This window comes from Natator depressus, chromosome 6 (assembly GCF_965152275.1).
Source record: "Natator depressus isolate rNatDep1 chromosome 6, rNatDep2.hap1, whole genome shotgun sequence".
In the NCBI taxonomy this organism is placed as follows: domain Eukaryota; kingdom Metazoa; phylum Chordata; order Testudines; family Cheloniidae; genus Natator; species Natator depressus.
Window position 1 is genome coordinate 63,557,120 of NC_134239.1, and position 25,193 is coordinate 63,582,312.

Below are 25,193 nucleotides of genomic sequence, written 5' to 3' on the forward strand. Positions count from 1 at the left end.
AACTCATTTCACATAGGCTACTGAACAGCCATCAGATGGCCATAACAGTAAAACCCTAAGGCCTACTTTCCTCACATCACAAAGGGTCTAATGACAAAAATGTGGCACTTTGTTTCTAGTTTGTGTTTCGTTAGCTTTCATGAGAACGTATGTTTTTATAAAAGCAAATGATTTTGTGACAGAACAAAAGCCTCACAAAGGCTTTACAAAGTGAGCAGTACCAGCACTAAGGTGTCAAACTCCTCCACTCAGTGAGCTAAGCAGGTAAAGACACTTGTTTATTGTACTAAGACTGGTACATTTAACATAAGTATGCCTTGGGGTTTGATTTACAAACTTTTTCCAACAAGATTCCCCTTCTTTTAACTATTCAAAAGCCAGAAAAATACTAATCACAATAAACTAAAAGAACCTACAATACTATCTGCAGTAGAAATACCTATTAATCAAAACTATTGCACATTCAGTAAATTTAAAGAAGATACCCCTCTTTACTCTCAGACATTACCAAATTTTCCTGTCATAACCTTAACTAAACTTTTACTGGGAATTTTTGCTGCTGTCATGTTCTAAAATAAACTTCCCCTTCATCAGCCATTTTGATTATCACTAGTCACACCTGTTCATGGTATTTAGCATCATATTCTTGTTGTGGATATGAAAGCTATGCTGCCTTTATAAACATATTAAAAACCAGGAAATACATAGAGAGACTTGTGTATCTGATGCAATTTCTCTAATGGATTCATCTGTCAAACGAGGGCCTCCTCACTCTTTCCTACACCATCATATTGGAAATCTCACTAACTGGAAGAAAATCCTGATAATCCTTTGTCATCTGGTCATGGTATGTCCCACTGTAACAGGAAATCCTGACTCCTTCACCAAGGGGTTAACATATTGATTCACTAACTACCTAAACAGCCAGTAGTGTGCTGACAAGTAGTAAAGAACACCTATATACTGCAAATGTTATCTGAGACCTCTTAAAGCTGGAATTTAATAGCCAGTTCAGCCCAGCAATGGGGGTGAACCAAATATTAAGCCACTAAAAGAATTCAGTTATCTACTTACAAAAAAAAAATACAGCCAAAGGAGTCTGACTAATGAATAAAATCTACACTTCAGGTTCTATAGATTCAATATCAACAAAAGCTAATACAAATATGCTGTTCTGAAAAAAATGCAATGTATGGCCTCAACCTGAAACCTAACATTATGTGTATGTGGTGCAACTAGGTGAGAAATATTGTTTACTGACAAAACAAAATATTGTATTATTAATTGGCAACCCCGCCCCCACCTCCCCTCCCACAACTTCACTCCTCACAGAGACAGAGAAGGCCTGTTATATGTGCTGCAGCCTATTTGATGACATGCATTTTGGTAATGAAAAAGGTGGTCAGCCCCTCATCATGTTAACTCTTCCCCCTCCCCCCCCTTGTTTGTAATTTGTCTCAAGCTTTTAGGGAAATATGACTCAGAAATTAAACACACTGGCACATCTTTTGGAATACACTAACTACGGCTCTCAGCAGAGCTCGACCGAGAACGAGATTTTTTCTTGGAGGAACGGGGAGATGGAGAAGAAGGCTGCACGCTAGAGTGGTGACTCTTCTGAGAGTATTTTTTGTCAGGCGTACGACTGCGAGAGCGAGACCTACTGGTTGACCTGGAAGATCTTGCAGACTTGGACTTGCTGCGAGATCTTGAGTAACTTCTTGAACGAGACCTGCTTCTGGGAAAAAATATAAAAGGTCTTACTCTGGAATATTTTTAAATTAAGAATTTAAATGGATGTTAACTATTTTTAAAAAAGCTACTTTGCACCCATAACATTTCCATCTACAGAACTCAAAGCACTGCACAAAACATTCAATCACTTCAGGTATTGAGTTTCTTTTTTACTCTCCATCATTTGTAAGATCCTTGTCAACTAAAACTTGGGATATGCAAGCAATTTTTACTCATCTATCACGAAAAAAGGAAGCACAAGATCACACCAGTCATTCTTCCCCCCTAGAAAAGCGTATGTAAATTAGGTACAATTCTTGGGACCCCAGTAAGATATTAAAATGTCTCTGAGTATCACAAGAGCTCTGCAAACTCAAAGATTTGAAAATTGCATCCCTTGTTCTGCTGTCAATCTTTTTCCATTTAACAAGACAGATCTTTGTATACATTATGTTGAAATTAACATACGTTTTTATTACTTTTAAAAATTTAAAAGTCAGAACAGCTTTAAAAACATACATTAATTAGTTGCTTTTTACTGGGTCTCACCAGAAAGGCAGTTTTGCAAAATTCCTGAAGATTGAATAATGGAAAGAATCTGAAAAGATTTGGAGGAAATTTTCTAATAAATTATAACCATTTTAATGTGGGCCAAATTTTGGATGGAACCTCTTTCATTTTGCCCATTTAGAGAAACATCAGATTTTTATTATTTATAAAATCGTCTCTCCACCAAAAATATGGCAAATAAAACTCAAATCTGTACTAAAAATCCATCTTTTCTGAATTAAAATTTTGTTTGAAACACTTTATAGTATATCTACTGCTGGAAACTGGTTTTGTACTGTGGTATTGCAAATGACAGCAAAGGAGTTAAATACTTCAACAGCATGGCACAGTTCTTGGCAGTGCTGATACCAACCTACAGAACTGCCAGGCCAGACGACATACCTGTGTGATTTGCGATCTTCAATTAATTTAATTTTGCGCCCATTGAGCTCAGTGCCATCCAACTTGTCCAATGCACTCTTCATATCATCATATGATGCAAACTCCACAACACTACAGATCATCAGGAAGTCACAAAAATTAAGTTATGGGGGAGAATGGAGGAAAGCAGAGGAAAAAAAGATTTTGTATTCATTAGAGTGGGTGGTTTGTGTTTTTTTAGATCTATATGCTCAGGTTTTAACTCCTTAAAACTGATTTTCTAGCTTAATGACAGGACTGACACTGACAAAACAATCCTAACCACCTCCAATGCCCACACTCATCTTAAATCACATTGAATGATAAAAGGAAAACTCCTGAAGTCATCACTTGGGGGCAGATCTCAGCTGCTGTACATCAGCTGGGAGTTAATGGAGCTATGACAATGTATGGCACATCTGAGGATCTGCCTGCTCTTCATTCCTTATTTGGGCAAAATTCTGAAGGATTTCAAGATATAGCTTAAGCTTTTCCGGGAAGAAGAAATACAAATGGGCCAAGTCTGCCCCCTCCTTAGAACTTCAGCAGTAAATATAATTCCTTTCTTTAGTTGGCCTCATTTACACCTCTCTTCCCCAAACATGTTATCAGGGCTGCTTTAAGTTGCACCTGTCTGCAATGGGCCTCAAGGAGTTATTCTGGCAATAGAGATTCACCAGAGAATAATAATGTTCCCGCCATGCTTCCTTTTCCCTGGGCTACCCGCAACAAGTCCCTTAGCATATGTTTATGGACAGTCAAAATTTGCACAAAAGTTCCCTAAAAGGAAATTCGTGAACAAGAACAGTACCTTAGCTCTAAGTATGGTGATTTTTACACTTTGAAATAGCAGGAAGATTGGATCATCATTATCCTGGTATTGCCCAGATTTATACACAAATATGGATTTACCCTTCATTCCTGTTGTTTCTGTGCGCATCCACATAAGTCACCTCTCCTGCCTTTCTCATGACATCTTTCAAGTCCTGCAGTAAAAATTACAATTCAGCTTAAACACGAAATACACTAACAAGCTATCTGTAAGTCAAAAAAGTAAAGTTCTCTGTTAGACAGGTTATAATTTTTGCATTTAGACTTCTTTTGAAACTCAGCCTACTTAGTAACAATTACAATAATAAAAACAAATTATTGCTTTTAAATTAAGCCCATATCCCAAAAGCAGCTCTTATGAAAACATGGTGCAGCAATTAAAGCATTAATTAACATTGTAACTATACCAGATAAGGAATTATAGGATATTAAATGCAAACTTTTACAACTGACCATAAAGGCTATTTTGGAAAACCTCATTTAAATGAGAATCTTGCATATTTAAAATTGCCTACATGCATATTCTCCTCCACCCCCACTTAAAGCTACACACACAAAAATTAAATGAAAAATGTCTATGTTTAATTAATGCTAAGATTGTAACAAACTGACAAATGGCAGAATATTCAGAGTTACAAGAGGAGAATCTGTCTTAACTCTGATTTTTCTGGCTTTCACCAGTCTGTGTCACAACCTCAGTGTTATTTCAAAAGAGATACTTGTATTTAATGTCAACAGAGACTGAACATACACTATAGCATGTTTACTTGCCCCGCAATGTGATAAAACGAAGTGAACAAATAATGTTACAGGTGATTAAAAAGATAAGTACAATTATATTTAAAAGTTATTTGCAAACTTAAAAACAATATATTCTCCAAATAATATTGCGCATTTTATAGCCCAAGGCTACTTACCGCAACATACCACAAGTGGTCAGATGATATAAGCAGGTACCTTAAGTAAACAGTCGCTTGTCCAATACCTAGCTGGCCAAGAGGAACTGCCTTACATGAGAAGGGCAGAGGAATGGCTCATAGCAATACGCTTCAGGGGGATGTACCAGACACCCTGAAAATACTTGACAACATCCGGAAGTGGATACAGAACCTGCGGCTGACCTGTGCTAGCCAAATCGAGCTCAAACCTGGACAAACCAAGATCTAGATCGCCAAAACAGGAGTGTCATAGGAACCAAAAGGAAAATTCAGAACAGGCCAAGCCCTAGAATTTCAGCCACTAGAAACCCCAAACTCTTGGGCTCTCTCTCCTCCACACAAGAGAAACGAGGGTTAACCCAAAGCAAGGCTGTTAAAAGAGGTTCAAAATGCACTTGGTTAGAAATATGTTTGAGAAAAAAATACAAACAAAAAGCTAAGAAATAAACTTTAGAACATTTGCTACAGCATACGGAAGACTCAGTTTAATGCTTAATAAAGCTCAACAATTTAGTTCTAAAAGTGAGCATCCAAATTACACATTAGGCTGCAAAACAGTGAATACTTTTTCTTGTTTAAAATGCTTAAAAACCCAAACAGTCTCATTCAGTTACCACATTTAATATATGATCCATAGCCACATTTAAAAACCATTACTGCAAACTAAACACATGTACAGTAATTCAGAGATAAAGGGTGAAATCCTGACCTTACTGAAGTCAATGGGAGTTTTGTCATGGACTTCAGTGGGGCGAGGATTTCACCCAACAAGTTTAAAACTATACATTTGTTATTAATAAATCAAAGGTTTTCTTGATCTAGAACAAAATGCTCTAATTTAGAAGTGCTGCTAAGAAAAGGAAATTAAGTAAGGCAATCACACAGACTTGCATTCTAAGTTAAGTTGTTTTAGGTTCTAAAATTTTGAGCCATCCAAACAAATGCTTAATATTTAAACTCTGATTTGCTAAGGATCATGGCCATAAAAAGCTGTGTAACAGAACAAGAAGATACGATTGAGACACTAAGAATATTATTTGAAGAGAGAAGAAATACGTTCGTGTGTGTGTGTGTATATGTGTGTGTGTACACACACACATATTTATGTGTAGGAAATTTAGGACGCTGCTCTCCTTCAACCAACAGAAGGTCTTAAAACTACCTAAACTGATCTCTTATATTAAAAAACAAACAAAAAAAACCAGCAATGAAATCTGACCATTCATGAGGGTTAATGTTTGGTTTCACCTCACTCACAAAAATATATCATTGTGTTCCCCAGCAATTAAAGATTTAATAGACCATGTATTTTTTAAAAAACAGAAAATTGTGAAAAAGAATAAACGTACACATTAAAACTGTCCTAAGAAGACATGGCTTTTACTTTTCTTTTAGCAATCACAGATCTATTATCAGACCAACTATCAACTTCAACTATCATTTATTTTTGGGAAAACTGGTAGTGTTGATGGGAAGCCAGTCGTAACAAATTCGCACTGTCATAACCACAGGTAATTAAAATTACTGGTTGTTTGGCTTTAAACACACTTGGAGCCATAAAATGGGCCGGGGGGGGGGGGGGGGAAGAATGTGATCTGGACACACATTTTAACTATTTCTAGCATCTGAATGTGCTGCTTTAAAAGCAGACAAATATAAACCTGTCTCAAATTTTGGGGAGCTACACATCCAGATGCCCACAAGTTTTGAAGGCAAGGTATTGTATCTATTTCATTCAAGATAGCTAGTTTCTCAAAGGGAGATGAAGACCAGAACTTGTCCTGGGATAATCTAGAATCCAGTATTTTGGTGACTATCATATTTCTAGTCTCATCAATCATATTAATAGTATACTACTACTTAATGTTTAATAGCTAACAAATTCTGATGTATTATGGCTGCAAAATTAAACTACATTTGTACAGGGAATTTTACTTTAAATTGTAACATTTTATAGAGAAGCAATTGTCTTAAAACAGTTTTGCTATAATTTGTTACACTTTTAGCTTACCAAGCACTTTAACTGTATACCTCCACAAATCTAGAAGAAATGGCACATTGTCCTCCTTAAATCATCTCTAATGTACTAGTGTCAAGATTCACAGTAATTTCACACTAAGCCTACAAAGTGCAAAGCTGGTCAGGAGTGCTTAGTGCTAGTGTACTTAGCACTTGCAAAATGTGTCAGAATATTCTCAACTTTCATGTTAAGCATTCAAGAAATTTTGCCGCGAACTTTTAGGTATGGATATGTTCACGTGCTCAGGTAACCACAAAAGATTTATTATGGTGAATCTGAATTAAGATGATGTAAATCTAACATGTAATTACTAGGAATAAAGCCATTACAAATATTCAAAAGTAAAAGTTATTGCAAGATCCAATTTCCAAGCTGTAAATTAATTTTAATGTAAACACCTCCATTAAATTATGGCTTTCCTCAAGACTCCATTATAGCTTTTACTCCTTCCTCAATGTTACCTCTACAAGATCAGTGATTTTTAGAGCTTCATATACAGAGTAGTTGTGTAGTATATACTAGAGGGATTTAGATGAAGTCCACTTGTCTGCTGAATCAAAAGTTTAAAACTGATCAGAGGTTTATTTAATAATAGAATCATATAATCAAATACTGTGCTTTCCATATGAAAGGATGGCACAAAGCTTTGCAGACTTAAGCCCTAATTCTGCCACCAGATCCACATGGGTGGACCCCTGCACCCTCATGAAGCATCATTAACATCAGTGAAACTCCAGACAGGCACAGAATGTTTGCCCTTGCAGATCTTGTTGCAGGGACCAGAGCCTTAAACTAACACAGTCTATCCATGTCCGTCTCTTCAATATACGAACAAAATCCATCTATGATCATTAACGTAGTGTCTTTTAAAAAAAAATAAACCTCACTTGTTGATTCTACCTTTTGTAAGTAGTATGGGCTTAGCAATAGATATTTCTGTTGCAAGGCCCACAAAGAAAAGTGAATTCCTTATAATGGGTATATTAGAAACAACACACACACTAATATAAAAACAGTGATCATGTGGTCATTCTTTTTAAGCCAGCTAAAGATTAGAAAAAGTTGTAGACATCACAAATGCAGTGATATAGCTTTAAAAAGAATTTTTAAGAGAGTTTATCTGAACCCCTGCAGTAAGTACACTATGTCTAAGTGGCTTTCTTGGAATTTGCTTTATTCATGCAGTATTAATGGATTCTTAATCATGGTCCACCTCAAAAAAATGTTTAGTGCAATTAAAAAAAGACTACAAGTTTCATTCAGAACAAAAATGTAAACTCAAAGGCGTGGAAATCTCAAATATTCCATCCTAGTAAACTGATTAATGATTTAGAGGTTACAAGTGTAACGCCAAATTAAAAGATAATCCAAAGTATCACCAGCTGAAAATAAGGTAAGAACCACTAGCCTCCCAACTACAAAATGTCAACTATGATACCTATTTGTACAGTTTTGAAAATTAGTTACTCTTAAATGTTGGAGTATATAATTCAAGCACTTTTTTTAACTTTTAATAAAAATTAAATATTTATTATGGCTTTAATACAAGATTAGATTGCAAACTGCCTCCTTAAGGGCAGGAAAATAAAATGCTCTGAATAAAATCATGTATTAAAGATAAAAAAGACTGAAATCTAACTCACCTGCCAGCTGATCCGTGAAGAAAGGTTTTCAACTATAATTCTGTGTTCAGTACGAACAGGAGGTCCATACCAGCTATAAGAATTCAGAGACAATAAAATACATTTCCCCAAAGCAGAGTATTTAAAACTCTTACACACAAACTCATGTGTTCTGACAGTTTGCTGATGGAGTTAAATACTAATTACTTTCCTTACAGATGGATTGCAGATTAGATTCTCCCTGGTTAACTCTTATACTATATTTAAAAGCATATACCCACTATAAGAGTGGAAGTGCTGACATTAGCAATAAATTAGTATTTTGCTGGAAGAACTTTACACCCAGGCAGTCAATATAGATGTCATTTTCAGGTCTATTGAAGACTAATTTATTTTCATTAAATTAGTTCAGACCAAAAAAGTATAATCTAAGTACTCTAATGGCTTTGGTCAAACATACTGCCTCTGGAGGCCACTCCTACTGAAGGTGTAATTACTTCTTTGCTGACAAGGGGCTAAATTCTGTCTTTTGAAGTCAAAGAGACTCATGCAAACATCTTAAGACAATTTAGCCCAATGGTTCTCAATTCCCAAGTACTTGCTAATATTTGGATATGCCAATGTGCCCCTATGGCAGTTTCTTATGGGTCAGAATATTCTGACTTCAAGAAACACAACATGAAGCCAACTGGTTGCATACAAGTGGCAGTGGCACTTTGATTGTGAATAAAAGAAGTGTTCATACCATGAAACGTTACTGAAAGGAATTACTATAATTACTATATAGTAGTTTTTAATGAATATTGATTAAATGTTTGTTTTTTTAAAGAAGCTAAACTTGGTTTAAAATATATATCTATTTGTATAAAAAGGAACATGAAGAAAAGGTCTGATTGCGAGTTATGGGGGACTGAGAGGGGGGAGAGTGGGAGAGGAAGTCCCTAACAGGCAATTAGTGCTCCCAATCCCAACAACTCTATTAGAGGGTTTGAGAACCATTGGGGAGTTTGGAAAAAGCACACTGGCTTTTGAAAAGATAATGTACAATTCTATTAATGGTGTTATGTTGGACTTCTATCAGAATGGTGGGAGAACAGTACACTGAGAAGATAAATGTTTTCCACCTATTGTTCTTCCAGCCAGCTGTTTCTGGTAAGGGTTATCAAGATAGTTACAAAGCACTGATAGCAATTTAAGCCAATCAGATGACTTAGAACATTTTTTTCATCCCTTCAAATTTATGTCTCACACAACCACAATTCAAATAGGTTGTACTGCTACTGTGGGCATCCTTGTATTTAGTTATAGTTTTCAAATGAAACAGACTTGGGTGCTTACTGTAGTACTAAGTACACCCAATGACACCATTTCATGCACTCTCAGTTTTGGATAGATAACCAATTGTCACTGCTTCCTAGTCTGTCCTTTCACTCTCACACGAGGTGCATATGAAATGACATTAATACAGAGAAGAACTGTCTAGTGTGCGCACGCGTATGTGTGTAAAATTTTACTTGCCCCGGCACAAAAACCTGCTTACTGTTATGAAAAAATTATGATTGATAGAAAATTAATACACATCATTGGGGTCACACCTTAAGTTAATTTGTTCAGTCTAGATGCCGGAATCACTCAGTGTTATGGTTCTTTCAACGCCACACCTCATCCCATAAAATGTAACCCTAATGGTGTGTACTGATTTGTACACTGAAGCATAGGTAATTTGATTTCAGCGCATACCTCAAAGTGTCCCAATTTTTTTCAGAACATCCAGATCTTCAGAGCATTTAAGCAGAAGTCCCAGAGTCCCAAAACTGGCAGGCTGAGTCCCATTTTTTCATTATTTCAAACGGTAGTCTCTTCCTGTCTGGCACCGGGTGTCTGACGTCATGAACATGGCCACAACGTCAGATGCCCACGACCTTCAATCACACTTCCTACTTTAAAAGTTCACTTTTAGCCTGGACCTCGGATCAATCCTACCGCATCAAGGTCACTGCCGCTAAAGAAAAAAGAATCTAATTAGCATACTTGCATATGCAAATTAGATGCCCCAGATTTTACTGGTCTGTGGTTGGAAGGAACTCTGCCTCTGAAACAACTGCAGAGAGGTTAAGAATTATAGTTCAGTGAAATGTTTATCCTTCTTTCAAAAACTACTCTGCATAGTCCACAGTTACTAATTCTATTACAGAATACATCAGTTCAAATGGTTTACTTTAGAAATAACAATTTAAAGTAAAAAACAAAGTGTTGCTGTGTCATTTAACTAACTCTGCAAAATTTAACATTTAAGAAAATCCAAAATCAAAATATATAAAGATCATTATCTCATTAAATAATTCAAAGTAATACTTTTTCACACATACTGTATATCCAGCATAGGTAGTAGATACATGTAGTCTGTACAGTAACTGTTTTTAGATTCCATCCATGGACAGAGATTGTCCTTTAGGGGGTCACTTTCTTTTCAATCAGCAACCTTTGCCTTTTTGTACTTTTATACTGATGGGTGTTATGCTAGCACTTTGTTCCTACGATACCGGTTCTTACCATGATCTGAGACACCCCATCCCAGTGCTTACTGAATTAAACTTTTTAGAACCCGACAATGGGAAATTTGGAACCTTGGTAGGTTAGATGGTCCACCAGAGAAATTTTCAAGTAAAATGGTTCACAGAATTTATGCTGAAGAACTATTGCTGTACAGTAATATTAAACCCATGACACATTGCTTAGGTAGAGAGATGCCCCAGTTGAGAAACACATGATCTTAATATTAAAAAATGAATAACCTTCCCAGGGTTTTTTAATCACAATATTTTTTAAAATATAGAGTTGGTTTTCCAATATGAATCACAAAAGGTTTTGCGACAGATACATACTGGGAAGTATTTATGACTTCTTTCCTTGCTGACTCATGCAACTTTGTATTGGCAGTTTCAGACAATGTCAATTAACACTTAAGATTTTCTATTGGTTTCAAAAGAAGTCATTATACTGACTTGACATCTGTAATTAGCTACCTAGTTATGTTAGGAAAAAGCCCAAAAAAGAACAGGCCAACCCAGTGGCACAGTGTTAGTACTCAGCATCACACAGGCCAGTATGGAGTGCAAGCACAGTACCGTGTGTTCACTAGCAGTGGGGTACAGAGGGACCACTCAAGTTGCTAACAGCAAATCCCTCAAAGTCAATTAAGGAGCAGCACTGACTGGCTCAAAGGTGTCCCATCTTGTCCTCCTCAGCCAGAAAAATAATGGCTACAAGGTACAGGGGTGTCAGTACTGGGTTCCTCAATGGCAGTGGTTCTCAAACTTTTGTACTGGTGACCCCTTTCACATAGCAAGCTTCTGAGTGCGACAATCCTTATACATTAAAAAGGCTTTTTTATATATTTAACACCATTATAAATGCTGGTGGCAAAGCGGGGGTTTGGGGTAGAGGCTGACAGCTTGTGACCCCCCATGTAATAACCTCACGACCCCCCTGATGGGTCCTGACCCCCAGTTTGAGAAGCCCTGCTCAATGGTATGTAAGGACGTGGAGCTCCCCTTCTTCACCAACAGGAAGAAGAAAAAACAATGCTTTAAGCACAGTGCATCCCCAGTTATTTTATATGCAGTAAACTGAGATCAAATCACTCACCTAGGTCCACTGCTACGTGACTGGTAATAATTGAACCGCTGTGGAAATCTGCCTCTGCCTCCCCCTCTTCGTGCCCTGGCATGTTCAATTGTAACCCTTAAACATGAGAGAAAAAAATCCATAACTACTTAAGTCACTTCAGTCCTTTGCAATAGAAAGTACACATGCAGAATCAAGAGAGGTCCTGCCCTTAGGTTTTTATTTGACACAGCATAGCAGAATCAATGGCAGATATTTCATAAGCATCCAAAACATTAACTCATAATGTTTCCATGAAATTTACTTCAGGTCTGCTGTTTAGATTTAATGGTCAGAAAGGAAGAACAAGAGTATAGGGCCGTGAAAAGAAAAGGCCCACACTGATGGTTTAAGATAAATATGCAAGTTGTTTTTTGGCTCATTAAGATAACTTATTGGTTTCTTATGTACAATGACTGTTTGGCACTCTTATAAGTCATACATATGGTAAGACGTTCTGATTAATTTCTAGAAGTGACAGATGGACTAATGAGGAGAAGAAGAGTGAAATGAATGGATTTGACATTTCTGGTAAGATTGCATCTATTCATCTGGGGAAGAGCCATATAACATATATTGGAGGGAAAACACAAATTCCTAACATCTCTATCCAAAAAAAAAAAAAAAAAAAAAAAAGCAGTTGAATTCTATGCTACAATACAAACTAAGGCCTCCAGTCTTGCATCAGTCTTTGTCTGTGGGGGGGCGGAGGGTGAGAAAACCTGGATTTGTGCTGGAAATGGCCCATCTTGATGATCACTTTAGATAAGCTATTACCAGCAGGAGAGTGGGGTGGGAGGAGGTATTGTTTCATGGTGTCGTCTGTGTATATAATAATGTATTCTGCAATTTCCACAGTATGCATCCGATGAAGTGAGCTGTAGCTCACGAAAGCTCATGCTCAAATAAATTGGCTAGTCTCTAAGGTGCCACAAGTACTCCTTTTCTTTTTGCGAATACAGACTAACACGGCTGTTACTCTGAAACCAGTCTTGCATCAGGACATGATAACAGACACCTCCACTTACATGGAGATCGGTCAGAGATCCACCCGAACAAGATGTTGGAGCAGAGCCTAGTGCACCATATTTGGGGTATAAAACGTATTTAGTGCTTTAGAAAAAGCATATTTGAAGTTTACCTTTCATTGCACAGTTCTTTACCATTCAGTTCATAAACTGCATCATCAGCATCTCTATGGTCTTCAAACTCCTAGGAAAGAAACAGGAATAAGCATCACAGATTTATAATGATGCAATCACATTTCCCACTAGAGCAGGGGTCAGCAACCTTTCAGAAGTGGTGTGCCGAGTCTTCATTTATTCACTCTAATTTAAGGTTTCACTTGCCAGTAATACATTTTAATGTTTTTAGAAGGTCTCTTTCTATAAGTCTTTAATATATAACTAAACTATTGTTGTATGCAAAGTAAATACGGTTTTTAAAATGTTTAAGAAGCTTCATTTAAAATTAAATTAAAATGCAGAGCCCCCTGGACTGTTGGTCAGGACCCAGGCAGTGTAAGTGCCACTGAAAATCAGCTCACATGCCGCCTTTGGCACGTGTGCCATAGGTTTCTTACCCCTGCACTAGAGTATTCTTTTCCACACCCTCTTAAAAATGTGTGTATATTTAAGAACTATGCAGTGCAGCAAGCATCAACTAGCAGATCTATATCCTTAAAGCAGAACGCAGTGAAAACTGATGAACATTTATGGACTTTTACACTGAGAATTATTCTCCTTCTCATTTACACTAATGTATCTCCATTAATTACAGTGAGTTAGTCCCAAGATCACTACAGTGAGTTAGTCCCAAGCATCAGGTCCTTTATATGGATATGTGATGAGCTAACGAGTCCCTTATTCCGTGTATTCTTATCAGAGGACGAAGGATAGTCTTGGGATTAGAGTATAGGATTGGCAGTCTGATTCCTATTCATACCCCTGTCACAGATTACCTTGGGGAATTCACTTAGGCCAACATTTTAAAGTTTCCCTAGAACTGGGTACCTAAATAAGAATGTTCCTGAGTTTCTGCAGTGCTTAGCACTCACATCTCCCATTGACTTCAGTTAGAATGTAGGTGCAAGGAGTTTCAGAAACAAATACCAGGCCACTTATTTAGGTACCCAAGTTTAGGTCACTATGGATTGAAAAATTGTGTCTTTATCCTCTTTCTTTACTGTATTCTATAAAATTTAATCTAAAAAAAAAAAATCTATGAAATGATCTCAAAAATGATTAATCAGTTCTTTTGTCTTGTACTTAAGCAATAACTACACAATGAAATGTGTTTTAACAGTATTAAGAGTGCTTTAGCTCTTTAGTACCTCCTGTTGCATTGCTCATTGACACCACAGCAGAAAGCAAGACCAGCAGCACTTGCATTTTGAATGCTTAACACAAAATCTGCTTTCATAACAGATAAAATAACTGAACATCTCGTGGAAGAAAATAATTTAGAGACAATATGAACGCCTTACTCACACTACTTAGCACCTTACATTATGAATAGTCCACTGAAATCCTTCACACATTTAAGATGCTACACACTGAGTAAGAATACAGAATCTGGCCCTTAATGGTTAAAGCAGAAGGCCAAGAGTCAGGTGTTATGGATTCTATTCATAGCTCTACTACAGACTTGCTGTGTGACTTCAGCCAAGTTACTTAATCTCTGTTACTCAGTTCACCAGTATGTAAAATGAGAATATTACTTATATAACAGAGAATACCAAGGTGTTTGTTAGTACATTAAAGTGCTTTAAAGTCCCTGATGAAAAGTGCTCTTATAGAGCTAAATTTTATAATTTGCTAGTAGCTTGATGGCTATTGAAGAGGGGGGAGTGCAACAACTACGGAATTCCATTCATTTGTGGGGTTTCAATAGAAAAATACTTTAAAAACTATTTTTGGCAACAACTGGTATCAAGCCATTCTTTAGAGTAGTGATACTCAGACTGAGGCTCGAGAGCTGCAAGTGGCTCTTTAATGTGTCTCCTGCAGCTCTCTGCAGCACATGATATTAAAAAAACTGAGAGATTTATTTATTAACCAATCTAAGTTATTAACCCATCAGGATTCTTTTACTATATTATTTTATCAACTACAATTGATTCATAACACTTGGTTAGTCATTTCACTGTGAGAATAATATATATAAAACCTAAATATTTACCATCATACTGTTTAAATATATAGTACTACAGTAACTGAAACAATGAATTCACACTACTGTGGCTCTTTTGGGTAATGTTGATCACTAATTTGGCTCCTGAAACACTGAGGTCTAAGTATCACTGCTTTAGAGATATGGCCAAAGATACTGGAAACACTAAAATAATGTAAAAACTGCAGTATAAACTTTTTTTTTTCAATTCCTTTTAAAACCCAATCTTTTTTCCCCAGGACAAAAGTCCGCTGAGTTTTACATTTAAGTTAATGGTTACAGGGTAGTTAGTGTCCGCAAAAATAAGGAGTGATATCCTGATCCCCACTGAAGGCAATGGCAAAACTCCCACTGAATTCAGAGCCAGGATTTTATCCAGTTTTAAATGGAAACATGGAAAAAATTGCTGCTGAACAAAAACTAACCTAGAGTGGGAAAAATCTGAATTAAGCTCATATGAAAAGCAATTTAAAGCACAAACATTTTCCATTTCACCATTGGAACTATTACAGTCTCAAACATTTCTTCCCTAAGTGATGTCCCCTGCCTGCTATTAAGCTAACTGAGCCTGTAATTGCATAAAAGAGGAAGCATAAGGATATACTTACCACAAACCCAAAACCATTTTTCAGATTGATTTCACGTATATGTCCATATCCTTTGAAGAATTTCTCCACATCCCGCTCCCGGGCATGTGGGCTCAAACGTCCGACGAAGACACGACAGCCACTCATTATAGTTTAAAGGTGAAACTGTAAAAACAACAGTTAATTAGCATTATTCATCAGAGTAATTAACTAAAAATAGCTTAATCAGAGTCCTTTCTAAATGAAGCCCCAGAAATCCTGGTTATTGGTCAAATCAGATACTCAAGACAACAAAATCCAAACCATGTTAGAAATATGATTCCTCTTTATAGTGAGAGAAGTTCTCTATTACAGTTTTAAGTTGAATGTACATGGAATAACTCTTAGGTAGTTTTTTACAGTATAAAAAATATTTCTTGATATCTGCCCTTTGATAAAGGAATTATTTTAGCATCAGGCAATGCACTTGGGCATCACAGAAATGTGAAAACTAACTACAGAGTAAGATTATTCACTCTTGGAGAAGTGCTCTTCTGCTACAGAGAAACAAGGGACTAGTTTTCTGTTTGGGGGCATCAGCTCCAACTAGCACAGCCTGTGAAATTTAAGCACACTAATAAATTACAAAGCTTTCACATATTTTGTATATAAAATATTGCAAGAGCATTGGACATACAGCATTAATTATGTATTTCAATGGCTGCATAGTTCACTGATCAGACAATGTTATCTCCTCTTTGAACAGTGGATATGATCTGAAGTTACCAAAAAGGAACCCTGTTACTCAGTAGATCTGCACCTTCTGTGTATGCAGAATCATTTTTGGTTACTTTTCTGAAAAGAAGGGCTTTTCTGTTTGTTTACTGGTTTTGTTCCTGCAGAGCCAACCCAGCTATTTGGTAGTGATCTAAAGCCTAATCTGGCTCATACATCATTAACAGAATTGTTAACCAAGTTCCAACTGCAGAGTCTTTGGATCCCAGAAAAAAGCCCAAGTGAATTTAAAACTCAGGACTAGTAATGAGAAGAAACAGCTTTCTATTTGTAAACTAAACAAAATGGCTATAGAAGTCATTGATGCAAACATGGAACCCAAAGGTGCATTTTACCGCACAGCCACATTACAGTAATATGACGTATCATCTGATAGACATATTTTATAACTCTTAGCCCAGTTAGTATTACTTCATTCTGAAGATCACAGTACTTAAGGTTACACTTTAATCAAATGAGTCCAAATATCAATAAAGCATTTTCACCTTAAAAGGATGCAAGCATTTCGCTGTGAGCAGCATTCTACCAGACCACAGAGTTAGATGTGATTTCTCATCATGAGATAACTATTTGAATAGTGGCAGAAAGGAGGTCTAACATCAGGGACCAAGATTTTCAAAACTGTCTAGTGATTTTGGGTATCTAATTTGAGACACCTTGCAGAAAAAGCTTTGGGGAGTGCATTTTCCCATCACTAGACCTTTCACTTGTGGATTTCCACAAGAATGAATTATCTCTCCAGGCCATTCTCCTCCTGCTTTAACATTGGTTTAACAATCCAAACAACTTTATTATTAAAAACTAAAATGCTGTTGTTCTGAACAAAGTATGGGTGCATCTGTTTAAATTTAGGTGACTGTGTAAAGTTTAACCCAAGATTATTTTGCACCAATATTCTCAACATCATAAAAACAGACAGTCTCTGCCCTGAGGACCTTGAAATAATAGGGTTCTATCCTCTAGACCTTTTGTATATGAAAGTGTTACAGGACTAGGCCCTAAAGTAGACAGATAATACCACTTGGACAATATACCAGATGAACCACGTGGGGTGAAATCTAAGGGCAATTCAGATGTAATTTTTTTATGTTAATGTAATTTACCACTTACATCTCACAGAGTAGCACTGACAGGCTTCAACAAGCAGCACATTTATAAGGAAAGATTTAAAGGAAGAGAAGGATTCCATTTTTTGAATTTTAATTAAATGGCATGTACTTTTTTCAAATGTCCAAAATACATTTCTTGATTCAGAACTAGGAATATTAAGAAATCTGATCAACCCAAATTAAAAAAATAAAATAAAACAGATTAACAGTGAAATGTGCCTAGGTAGATCAAACACTGTCTAAAGGAGTGACAGAGGTCTGCCCCTGCAGAGGTTTGCCTGCGCTAGGCTTATTGTAGTATCAAGGCCTATTCTGGCTTGGAACTGTCTTTGCCATCCTTCTCTGGAAAGGGTAGAAAACCTCCAGAAAAAGTCACAATTGTTTATTAACTATTTGTTTCTGTACCTGAAATCTTTTAACTAAAAACATTTACACAAGGCAACAAACCTCAAACAGGTAAACAAAACATCCCTCCCATACACACCTATGCTAAAGAAACGGCTTGAGTCTTGCCTCCAAAGATTCCATGTATGTTCAGCCATATATACAAAGGGAGATAGCAGTCAGGAATTATAAACCAGGAGTGGAAGGGCCCCTTTCTCACCCTCTTGAGAATGTAAAACGGGACAATGAGCACTTCCAAACCTTTCAACAAGTGAAAGGGAAGACAGACCCACAGATTGCTATTGCCAGGCATCTTTGCACTGCTTTCAGTCCCTTGTTGGTACACTTTCTTGCATACTCCTCCTCTCCCTTAGATAGCTCTCGCTTACAGTAGCAAGTTTTCAACTTTGCCAGTCACCTTAAACAACAACTTCCACAGAAAACTACTAACTCTCAGACATCATGCTGGCTGAGCGTCTACTATCATTAGGTGTTAACTTTCTGATAACAAGGTATGTGTCTTCTTTTAAAACTCAGCAACAGGATATCATAAGATCTTATATAAACACGTGAATATGGTGAGTTTTAATTGTTGAGATATTCCTTATTTGTGTATTTGCATTCCTCTTGGTATATACTTGCAGAGGCCTTTCTAGCTCTAGGCAAGCTAGGCGGTTGCTTGGGGTGGCAGATTTCTGGGCAGCAGCCTAGACTAGCATATTAGCCCATGCCTTGCCCTGGTCACAATAAAATGGTAGCTGGGCCAAACCCAAGCTGCGTGTGCACGCCCAAGGCCATTTACTCAAATTTGGCCCTGCCAACCACCCCTCTGTCACGATGCGAGGGGAGGCCAGGCCAAGTCCAAGTTGGAGTGACATGGGGGGAGGGTTTCAGAGTAGCAGCCATGTTAGTCTGTATCCGCAAAAACAAAAGGAGAACTTGTGGCACCTTAGAGACTAACAAATTTATTTGAGCATAAGCTTCGCAAAAAGAAAAGGAGTACTTGTGGCACCCACTGCATGCATCTGATGAAGTGAGCTGTAGCTCACGTAAGCTTATGCTCAAATAAATTTGTTAGTCTCTAAGGTGCCACAAGTCCTCCTTTTCTTTTTATGGTGGGAGGGGGAGACACTAAAGTGTTGTCTAGGGAGATTGACAGATTGCCTTGTGCCGCCGCTACATACTTGCTCTCTAACATGGTGAAAGAGAGGTTAATAAACTGAAATAGAGCGGATGCTGCTATTTCTTGAAGAGTGAACAGGTCAAGAACTGAAATATCAAAGATTAATGTTTCCCAGCCACAGATAAAAGCCATACAGACCAAACTTGCTTGCTAACACACAAAAAGAGGTTAAAAAAAACAACCCCAAACAGATCGCCACACTGCTGACTTACAGAGCCCGGAGAGCAGGCCCCGCACAGCAGGCTCAGGGAAATGGGGCGTTGCGATGTGCTTAGCAAGTAATAACTAGAGAGAGAAGGAACAACCGTCTAGCCCCGCGGAGAGCAGAGCCGGCGGGAAGAGCGGCAATGGCCGGGGGGGGGGGCGGAGACCGGAACGGCGGGTCCCAGCGAGGCAGGTAGGGCCGGTGGCGCTGGGCGGGAACCACGAGGCGGAGGGGGAGGGGCAGGGTCTCTCCTGCCCGAGGTGGCAGAGGCCGCGCAGGCTTCTCGGTGCGTCACGCCGGGGCTCGTGAGTGGCTCCATTTGCGCAACTTCGCAACACACAAATCAGGTACTGCCCCTCCCCCCCAACCGTGACCTCCGGCTCCCTCCCAAATCCCTTCTCCCCCATCCCCATCCATCCCATCCCCACCGCCCCTTCCCCGGCTCCCTCAGGCTCGCGGGGAGGGGATATTCACCCGTGGGGGCCGCTGGGTCCAGCCAGACCCTGGGAACGCAGCGCACGGTGCCTCTCTCCTCCGCCGCAATATGGCGGCGCCAGTCCCGAGAGGAAGGAGGCAACCACAGAACCCTGCTATTGGCGCGCCGCCGCCAGACTACACCTCCCAGTACGCAATGCGCCGGATTGCTCCGCCCCCACAGCCGCCTGGACGTGCCGCTGCGGAACGGCCGGCGCACTGCACGCTGGGAGTTGTAGGACCGAGGCGAAGAGGAGCTGAGCGCTGGAGCCTGGGAGCTCCCTCTGCTGGTCGAGTTCCTTCTGTGGCGGCTGACGTGGAAGTGACGCAGAAACAAGGCGGAGCTTTTCCTCGCCCAGTTGAAGCACGCTGGGCTCTGGTAGGCCGGACGTAGCTCCAGAGACAAGGCTTCTAGCTGCTCCCTCTGCTTTGGGTGTCCTGGGACTGGGCAGTACCTGGAGCAGGGCGTTCCTGACATAAGAGAGGTGGAGAGATAGGGTGAGTGAGGTAATTTATTGGCCCAACTTGTGTGGGTGAGAGAGACAAGCTTTTGAGCTACAAGCTCTTCTTCAGGTCTGGGAAAGGCAGGTCTATACTTACAGTTTTACAGCTGTGGTGCTTCAGTGAAGATGTTACTATGCCGACAGGAGACTTCCTCACATGGGTGTAGTTAACTCACCTCCATGAGTGCTGGTAGCTATGTCGATGGGAGAAGGTCTCCCATGGACATAGCGCTGTCTACACCAGGTTAGTATAACTGCATTGCTCAAGGGTGTGGATTTTTCACACCCGTAAGAGACGTATTTGTACTGATTTAAGTTTATAGGGTAGACCTGGCTTTATAGTGTCACAGCTGAATGCAAGGTGGACAGATTGTTTACCATAAATGATACATATTTCAAGGGACCACTCAAAGTGACATGGCCTGTTGGCACCCATCCAGTCATGGGGGGGAGGAAAGGGGGAGGGGAATGGAGAACTTGTTAGTGGGTCATAGTTTGTTGTAATAAAGCATAAATTATTCAGTCAATGATTTTTAGTGTCTTTAGTGATTTTTAGCAAAGTTATGAATTTAAGCTCCCAGGCTTGTCTTTTGAAAGTGGTGAGCAGGTTTCCTTTGAGCAGTGGTCCTCAAACTTTCTGTGGGAATAGCATATTCCTATTCCCAGAAGACTGTGGTGGGCGACAGACACCCCGCCGCTGAAATGCCACCGAGAAGAGGCAGCGGCAAGAAGCGTCGCCACCGAAATGCTGCTGAGAAACGGCAACACTTCTCAGCGGCATTTCGGCAGGCGGGTCTCCAGTGGCCGTGCTTGGCGGCGGCATTTCAGCGGTGCGGTGTCCTGCAGGCGCACGCAACTGCCCCGGCGGGCACCATTGCACCCGCAGGCATCACACTGGGGACCCCTGCCTTTGAGAATGAGGTTTGATAGGTCAGCTATATGATTGCTCTGTGAAAAGTGTTAACCCAAGGTAATCTGGTGTTTTTGTCTTTTATCATTTTCCTGTGTGAGTTCATTTGAGAGCATAGTGATTGTCTAGTTTCACCCATGTAGTTGTTATTGGGGCATTTAGTGCACTGGGTGAGGTACATCACCTGTTGTGATAGGCATATGTAGGACTTTGAAAGGTGTGTTATGTGGGGTGTTGCTCACTGAAGCAGTGGAGGTATGTGTATTTGCATCTGTTGTTCTGGCAGGGTCTGGTGCTACTTTGAGTTGATGTGTCCTGGTCTGTGGGCAGCTTGCTTCTGATGAGCTTGGCAAAGTTGCGGGGTTGTTTGAAGGATAGAATAAGGGGTTCAGGAAAGATTTCTTTCGGGATGGGGTCCCTATTGAGTATGGGTTGTAGTTGTTTGATGATACTCCATATGGGTTCCAGAGTGGGATGGTAGATGACAATTAGGGGTGTGCGGTTGGAGGGCGTTTTATTTCTGTATTGTACTCTTGGGGTATTTGGGTGGCCTGCGCCATGATGCCATCTACTTCTCTGATGGAGTGTCCTTTTTTGGGGAAGGCAGTTCCAAGTGTGTTAAGGTGTATATCGTGGACTTTCTCCTTGGAGCATATTGTCTTGTATCTGGTTACTGGCTGTAGGGAATAGATTTCTCTGTGTGTTTTGAGGTAGTGACTGGATCTCTGAATGCAGGTGTGGTGATCTGTGGGTTTATTTTACATAGTTGTCCGTAGGGTTCTATTGGTGAAGCGGATCATGATGTCCAGCAAGTTGATTGTTGGTCTGGGAGTGTTTCAGTGAGAGTTTAATGGACAGGTGGTGGTTGCTGAAGTAGTGGTGGAAATCTAAAAGGACGTTTAAGTCATCTGTCCAGAGGATAAAGATATCAATGATGTATCTCAGGTATATCTCGGGTTTTGTGATGCATGTGATTTTGTCCACTAGTGTAGTCAAGTGCTTAAAATACCGGACAGGGAGTCAGGACTCATGGTACTAGAGCTGGAGATAGAACCCAGAATTGCCGAAAGACCTATGGCAGAAGGAGGTCCTGTTCCCAGTGTTGGTGTCTGCAGAGTACAGACATGGCCTAGCAGTATGCTTAGAACTGTGATAATGTGAGTTTTTTTCAATGGTAGAGCTCACATGGGAGGTGTAATTCCAAACTGGACCTTTGGGGAGCTATTCACTGTATCTTCTCCATGGCAGACCAGCACTACTCTGTGACAAAGGTAAAGAGGATGGAGCAGGAAAGACGACGCAGGGAGAAAAACACAGGGAGAGCCAGAGAGGCAGAGTCCGGTGAGGGTATGGGGAGATGACTGGGTATCTCACTGTGACTAGAGGACTTCTCTCCTTGATTGCCTAAACTATTAGACAGCTAGGGAAACCCATTTCAAAGAGGATTCAGGACAAATCAAGGCTGAGAAGAGAGCCCTGCCCAGGGAGATTAAGAAGGCATCAGAAGTCACTATAAGGGGACAGTTATGATCTACTGAAATTATGTTCTTTTCAGAATAGAGTGCTGCTGTGCCTGTATATTCCTATCAATCTTCCCTCTGTTCATAGTACACCACTAATATAATTAATAATAATAATACTTGGAAATCTGCAGGAGTTAAGTATTTTACAAAGGACAGCAAGTATTTTTCTCTTTATCCACATTTTACAGATGGGAAAACTAAGGCATAGAGATTTGCTCAAGGTCATTCAGCAGGTCATCACTGGCTTGAGTCCTAGTGTAGACAAAGTGCTCACGATATGTGCTTAGCAGGATTAAACAATACAGCAACTAGGCCTGGTCTACATACTATAGAGTTAGGTTGATGCAAAGGTTGATTGCAATCGATGCAATGTCAGTGCAGACCTGCATTGTTTACGTCTACTTTAGTGGCTTCTTGGAGATGTCCCACAGTGCCCTACCGTGACTGCTCTGGTCTCTGCTGCCCGGCAACCATGTACACAAGAACATGACCCTCCCTTTTAAAGCTCCACAAATTTTAAATTCCATTTTCTGTTTGCTCGGCCCAGAGCATTCACATAGCAGCTGACCATGCGGACTCCATGCTGCAAACGCTCTCCTGCCTGGAGTACACAGGAGGTGATGGATCTCCTGGGTCTGTGGGGAGAAGAGGCTGTGCAGGCACAGCTCTGATCCAGCCATAGAAATGTGGACACTGATGAGCAGATCACTCGGGGGATGGGGGAGAAGGGCTACAGGAGGGGATATGCAGCAGAGCCACGTGAAAATCAAGGAGCTGCAGCAGGCGTACCGGAAGGCAAACAGTCACGTTGGTGCAGAGCCGCAGACATGCCGCTTCTCTAAGGAGCTATATGTCATCCTCAGCAACAACACCCGCACCACCCCAAAGGCCCTGTGGATACTTCAGGGGAGTTGAAGGCACAGGCCACCATAGTGAACCCTGAGGATGAGGTGTTGGAAGAGGAGGCAGCGAGCTTGGTGCAGGGGAAGGAACCTCTGGTAAGTATGCAGTTTGCTTTGATATTGCTGGGACACATCTGTTCATTTACTCATTTTTAATCATGCTTTAAGAGGTAGTGAAATAACCAATAGAGGTAGATTTGCTATCTGCTTGCCAACAGTTAGGCAGAGGGGCCCTTGAAAAACAGATTGTTTATGTGCATTGGGATGGCCCTTGAATCTTCCACAGAGATCTCAAGGAAGCTTTCCTGGAGGTAGTCTGCAATCCTCTGACAAAAGGCTGCCTTATTTCTTCTGGCACGGTAGGACACTTTCCCACACCAGGCATCATTGGAGCACACAGGCTAGCAATATACGGATCCAGTCTGCAGCCAGATGCATGCAGGAGCTGTTCCCTTTCAGCCTCTGTTATCTTCAGGAATGAGATATCAGCTAAAGTCACCATTGTCTGTGGAAAATGCTACCAATATTCAGTTCAATGGCTCTATCTGCATATACTTATGCCCATGAGGTCCACCCCAGTGTCCAGCTGTCCCCTCCACCTGCCGGCCGTCCTCACCATGACTGGGAATTCTGCTGTGTTCTATGAATCCCAAGCAGAAGTGAGAAAGTAGTGCTTGTTACTTGTGTGGATAAAGGGGGGAGTGAATGCACTCACGAAAGTATCTCTATCTATTGTTTCTTTTGCAGCTGCAGGTGCGGTCTTGAGGGTCTCTCCATCCACACCAGTGGAGTGGCTTAGTTAGGTAAGGAGGAGACAGAAGAGGACAAAGGAAGACATGTCCCAGGAGATCCTGCAAGGCTCTGGTGCTTTGGATACCAAGCAGTGGGCTTGGAGGATGACACTTGAGGACAGAATGGACAGGGATAGTGAGGACAGGAGAAACGGACAGCAAGAGATGATAGTGCTTCTCAGGGAGCAAACAGACATGCTGTGGTCTCTGACTGACCTACAAGCTCAACAGATCTATGCTCACCTCCCCCTGCAGCCAATAGAGAACTGCATTCTGGTACCTCTCTAAATGCCCTCCCCCCCAATCCACATGGTGTCCGGGGCTTGTGCAATACCCCTACCACTCCACCTGGGGGAGAGTGTTGTGAAATGGAAGTGACTGTTGTTTCCCCTTCAAAGGTTCTTGTCCCTATATTTATAAAGTTTTGTTCAGCTTTAAATATGTCTATTTGCATGGGTTCAGAATAAAAGTCTATTTATGGAAACTTAATTCATCTTTACTAGTTCACAAGATATGGTGGCTGGGGTTGGCATCATTCACAGATAATAGCAATAGGTGCATTCACAGTATTATATTACTACACAGAGAGCTCTCATTACAAGGTTCAAACTGGGGTGCAAACTAAAAAAATGCCAGGTGCAGCACACTAGAGCAACATGCATTTCTGTGGCTCATTGATATAATGGTCCTTAAGTCTCCCTGAGCTGTATAGGCCCCCATTGTGATCTTCTTATAGCTCTGGTGTCTGGCTGCTCAAAATCAGCAGACAGCCATTCCGCCCCTGTGGAAACCTCTCCCCCTTTGCTTCACAGATATTATGAAACACAAAGCAGGCAGCTATGACCGTGGGAATATTTTTTTCACTGAGGTCTAATCTCATGAGTAGACAGCAACAGT

At 40.2% G+C, this 25,193-nt stretch overlaps 1 protein-coding gene and 1 long non-coding RNA gene across 8 annotated transcripts; one reads left to right on the top strand and one right to left on the bottom strand.

Moving 5' to 3' along the window:
• Positions 1-1,427: 1,427 nt before the first annotated feature.
• LOC141989151 (serine/arginine-rich splicing factor 5-like) lies at positions 1,428-19,819 on the bottom strand. Of its 2 annotated transcripts, none has more exons than XM_074955529.1 (8): positions 19,668-19,819; positions 15,560-15,703; positions 12,922-12,992; positions 11,763-11,858; positions 8,136-8,208; positions 3,616-3,689; positions 2,686-2,796; positions 1,428-1,735 (listed from the first exon to the last, which is right to left on the bottom strand). In XM_074955529.1, the coding sequence occupies exons 2-8, from the start codon at positions 15,683-15,685 to the stop codon at positions 1,519-1,521; spliced, it is 768 nt and encodes a 255-aa protein (XP_074811630.1). In that variant the 5' UTR covers positions 15,686-15,703; positions 19,668-19,819; the 3' UTR covers positions 1,428-1,518. The 2 variants fall into 2 exon arrangements, with proteins under 2 accessions (XP_074811630.1, XP_074811628.1); XM_074955527.1 differs by having other exon boundaries at positions 1,428-1,738.
• On the top strand, positions 18,261-24,685 carry LOC141989152 (uncharacterized). 6 transcript variants are annotated; one of them, XR_012639922.1, is made up of 3 exons: positions 18,261-18,317; positions 23,467-23,601; positions 24,253-24,685. It is a non-coding gene; the product is annotated as an uncharacterized LOC141989152 (long non-coding RNA). The 6 variants fall into 6 exon arrangements; XR_012639924.1 differs by lacking the exon at positions 18,261-18,317 and adding an exon at positions 19,369-19,385; XR_012639919.1 differs by lacking the exon at positions 18,261-18,317 and adding an exon at positions 19,416-19,540 and having other exon boundaries at positions 24,253-24,684.
• The last annotated feature ends 508 nt before the right edge of the window (positions 24,686-25,193 follow it).